The sequence below is a fragment of the Benincasa hispida genome, unplaced genomic scaffold (genome assembly GCF_027475165.1).
Source record: "Benincasa hispida cultivar pf3 unplaced genomic scaffold, pf3_genome.v1.1 HicScf1012, whole genome shotgun sequence".
NCBI classification, from domain to species: domain Eukaryota; kingdom Viridiplantae; phylum Streptophyta; class Magnoliopsida; order Cucurbitales; family Cucurbitaceae; genus Benincasa; species Benincasa hispida.
Genome location: NW_028325315.1, coordinates 29,619 through 33,847, shown reverse-complemented (window position 1 = coordinate 33,847; position 4,229 = coordinate 29,619). Strand labels below are relative to the sequence as shown.

Here is a 4,229-nt window from a genome sequence, read left to right as displayed (position 1 = left end):
TTTACAAAAGTTTGAAAAGAATTTGAGTTTTCTCTCCAGCGAAAAGAAACTCACGGAAGTCGTCAAGTAAATACAGATTTACTAAACGACGGCTGGGCGAGCTAAACGGTTGTGCAGTGTTTGTTAAACGATCGCATAGCTTTGCTAGACGATCGCTGGCCCTAGGTAAACGATCGTGTAGAATTGACTGAGCTAAAAGATAGAGTTAAACGATCACATAGCTTTTGCTAGACGATCGCATAGCTTTGTCTAAACGATTGGGCATCGACCTTATTGGTGGAGTCAGACTCAACTCGACACCGTTGAGGTTTTCCGGAGGTCGTTTGTGGTGCTGCGGAGGCCATTCGTTGTTGCGGAGGAGTTCATGAACGAGGAGATCGTTGAGGACGAGTACGAAGAGTTCATGCGGTGTTGTGGTCGTGTAGATTGAACGCTTGTGGAGTCGCGCATCGGAGCATGGAGACGCATCCTCTTATGTGCATAGAGTTTTCTTTATGCATTTGTTGTATCATGCTGTAATTTCTCTGTAAATTGTATAACCACTTGTATTGAAGTCGACTGTAAATGTATTGTTGATTCATGATTGTAATTTGGAATAATCTTGCTTCTGCTGCTCACGAAAATCTCGAGTGTCGATTTCCTTCAAGTATCGAGTATACTAGACGATAGCTTGAGAGTATCTAAACGATCGAGTATCAAGTCTATATGATAGACTTCTTCTTCTATACGATAGTTCATTGCTTACTCGATCGTCTACTTCCTCCTTCCCTCTATCCAAAATAAGTCAGAGCCCACAACTCTTGAATTCTCACACTAAGAATACCAAGGTAATCTTGTGGTAGTGTCCGAATCTATTTGAGGATCGAGTTGATACTCATTGCTAGTGTTTGAGGGAGATTGAGTTCGAGTTGGTCGTTGCGTTCGAGTTTGATTGAGGGACACACTTGAAAAAACGTTCTTCAAAGGTATTGTTTCTCTCATTCTTTGTATTTAATTCAAAAAGCATGTTGTAATTTACGATTAATGCATAATATGTTTAGTATGATTGTAAATGTTTGAGTTCTTTCACAATGGATTTTGGAACAATCCGCTTCCGCTCATAGGTCCTCTATAATTAGAGTTCCTTCACATGGATAGCCGAAAAACCGAGCCAAACGATCGAAACCAGCCAAACTGAAGGTTGGAGTTCGATTTTTTTCCAAAAACTGATCGAGGTCGGTTTTAAAAAATTCCAGTAAAAAATCGAACTGAACCGACCGAAATTTCACTCCGAACCATGCAATTTAGACCAAACCACCCATTTATTATTTCATTATTAGTATACTTTTAATTTTATTATAAATAATAAAATAAAATATCCTAAAGTGATATTTTTCACTCTTCTTTTTAAATCCTAATTTTGTATTGGAATTTTATATTAGTATTAATTATAAATTATGTTGGAATTTTGTAATTTGCATGGCTATTTTAGTTTAGGTATTATTTTAATAGATATTTTTTTAAGTAAACTAATTAGAAAGAAAAATTAAGAGTGTAATGAAAAAAAAAAGTGGTTTAAACCAAAACTGACCAACTCGACCCCAAATCGACTGATCGGTTTAAGCAAAAAAATTTTGATGAGCAGTTTTGACTTTTATAAACCGAAGAGGACGGTTTCGGTGGCGGTTTTCATAGAAAACCGACCCTGCCCAACCGATGCTCACTCCTATATAGGTTGGCCTAAGTTTGGTTTATTCTGGTCATTATGATGATTGATAATTCTTTTGCAAACAATTGATTTATGTAATTTACCTTCTTTATAAGTCAAAGTATCTGTGTTTTTTGTTCATATTTCACTCCTCTTTTAAATCAATGTTTTCAACTACTAAGAGAAGAAAGATGCACCAACAAAGAATTAATGCTACCATCCTTAATTGACTAAAAAATTTAAATTATCCATCGAAGAAATATTGCAAGTCCAAAATTAAATTTCGAACATCTATAAATTATTGTATTTAGAAAAGCATATTAATTGATGACTTTAGTTGACGAAAATTGAAAGTCGCACTTAATTTTTCCAACTATTTGCTAAAAAATACATGATAATAAAGTAAAGCATACAACATATAATTTACTCATATATTGTATTTCTATTTTGTTTGACCAAATGAGTTGTGTTAACCATAAATGAAAGCATAATAAAGAAAATAGCTCAGAAGAGAGAAGGAAAAGTCTATAAGATAAAATAAAGATTTACTTGATTGATATTGAATTTCTGCAGCTTCAATTTGTACATGTTTTCTCATTCTCAAGCTGCAACAAAAAGTTTGCCCTTAAACTACACAAAGAAACAATTTGGACACTCCTAAAGAAAAAAAGACAGTTACATATATTACAAAATAGAGAAGAGAAAGAGAGAGGGCAAATTAATTCTCTCAATTCACAAAAACCTATGAATAATCAATCTCTCCCTCCCTCTGCCTTTTTATTCTTCATTTGGTCAAACATGGACTCTCAACCCTCAAACTCAACTAAATAGAGAAAGAAACCTAACAAGGCCCCTTTTTTCTTTAACCATAATATTTACTTGGATTTACTTTTCACATTATTTACAATAATGGTGTTTTGGTCAAAAAGGTTCTCTTTTTTTTTTCTTTTTTTTTTTTCCAAAATTTTCACTTTAAATATTTAATTTGAATTTGTGGGGAAAAAAAAATTAAAATCCATGTGTTTTGTTTTCTTCATCATCATCATTGCTCAATCAGCTCGGCTCAGCTCGGCTTGAATCGAGTTTCTAAGCCAGAGCAGGGACGCTGCGGTTTCGCCTCTCCCTGTCTAGGCGGCAATCAAACCCCTCGATCCTCACCGCCGGGTTGTTACCAAAATTTATCCGAACACATCCACCTTTCCGACCGGCCGAGGGCGGTGGAGACGACGGAGGAGAAGCCGCCGGTGAGAAAAGGGGGAGCAGCTTTGGCTTCTCGTCCCCAAATCGAGCGTCTTGGATTAATGGGTTAGCTACTCTGCTCGGCGGCGACCCACAAAAATACGGCGGCGACGAGGCTAATTGTGTACTACTACTGTTAAAATTCTCCAATCCACAACCACCCTGAAAAAAAAAAAACCACACACAAAATATTCATCTATCCTCTCATTTTTATTGAATGAAATCGTTTAATTCCATTTCCAATCATTAAAAGCAAAAATTATCTACCTTAAAGAAGAGGAGATCCAGAGCATCTGAATCAAAACGGTGTCTAAATGGGTTGTCGTTGCCGGCATCATTCATAAGACCGAGACGACGGGGTTTTGGGCAAACCAGTCGCTCACGGCGGTCGGCGGCGGTCATCATCTCTTCACAAACCCAATTCATCTTCTTCTAATTTTAGTTTTCTGTTTGCCTGTACAGACAAGACAAACAAACCTTGTAAAGAAACAGGAAAGAAAAAGAAAACCCAATTCACAATAGATCTAGCAGAAGGATAAGGTAATAAAAAAGAAACTAAAATCCTTCCCCAAAAATTGGGTTTCTGTTCAACATCTAAGCTGAAAACAGAACCCTGTAAACATGTAGATCTGAAAATTGAAAGTTTGAACTGAAAGAAAAAAAAGAAAGAAAAGAGATTATACCTGAAGAAGAAGAGAGAAGATTGTGAGAGGAAGGAAGGTGGGAAAGGGGAGGAGCGTGAGTTATAAATTATAAGGAGAACATAAGAGAAGAGGCAAAGAGACAGGGGAATCGGATTTGTTAATTGGAAAATAAAATGAGAAGGGAAGAGAGAGAGAAGGGGAAAAAAGGGTAATATCTATTGGGCAACAGCAAATCACAGCTAGAGAGATATAGAGAGAGAGATGGGGAGATTTCCTCTCTATTTCAATATTCATCCCTTTTTTTGTTTTATTTACAAGGAAATTGTTTTTACACAGGTAAGATTTTATTGCCTTCCTTTAAATTATTCTATTTTTTATTTCAAGCCCATCTTTTTCCCTATTTTCAACTTTTTTTTTCACTCAATAATCTTCATTCCTAATTTATGCTAATGTTTTTTTAACATTCATGCAAAATTTGAGTTAATCAATAAATTAATTTCCAAATCAATAAATTAATTTCCCCCCATTTAGAAAATTACTTTTTTAAAGTCTATGAATTTTCATGTCCATTCTTGTCCATGAAATTTAAAAAATGTGTACTTTCGCTCCATGTGAGGTTAATAATTATATATATATTTTTCAAAAAAATTATATTGTTG

General features: G+C 35.3%; 1 protein-coding gene across 1 annotated transcript; it reads right to left on the bottom strand.

Moving 5' to 3' along the window:
• Window positions 1-2,220: 2,220 nt before the first annotated feature.
• LOC150031659 (uncharacterized) lies at window positions 2,221-3,902 on the bottom strand. Its single transcript, XM_090308805.1, has 3 exons — window positions 3,610-3,902; window positions 3,194-3,380; window positions 2,221-3,088 (listed from the first exon to the last, which is right to left on the bottom strand). The coding sequence occupies exons 2-3, from the start codon at window positions 3,350-3,352 to the stop codon at window positions 2,774-2,776; spliced, it is 474 nt and encodes a 157-aa protein (XP_090164931.1). The 5' UTR covers window positions 3,353-3,380; window positions 3,610-3,902; the 3' UTR covers window positions 2,221-2,773.
• Between the last annotated feature and the right edge of the window lie 327 nt (window positions 3,903-4,229).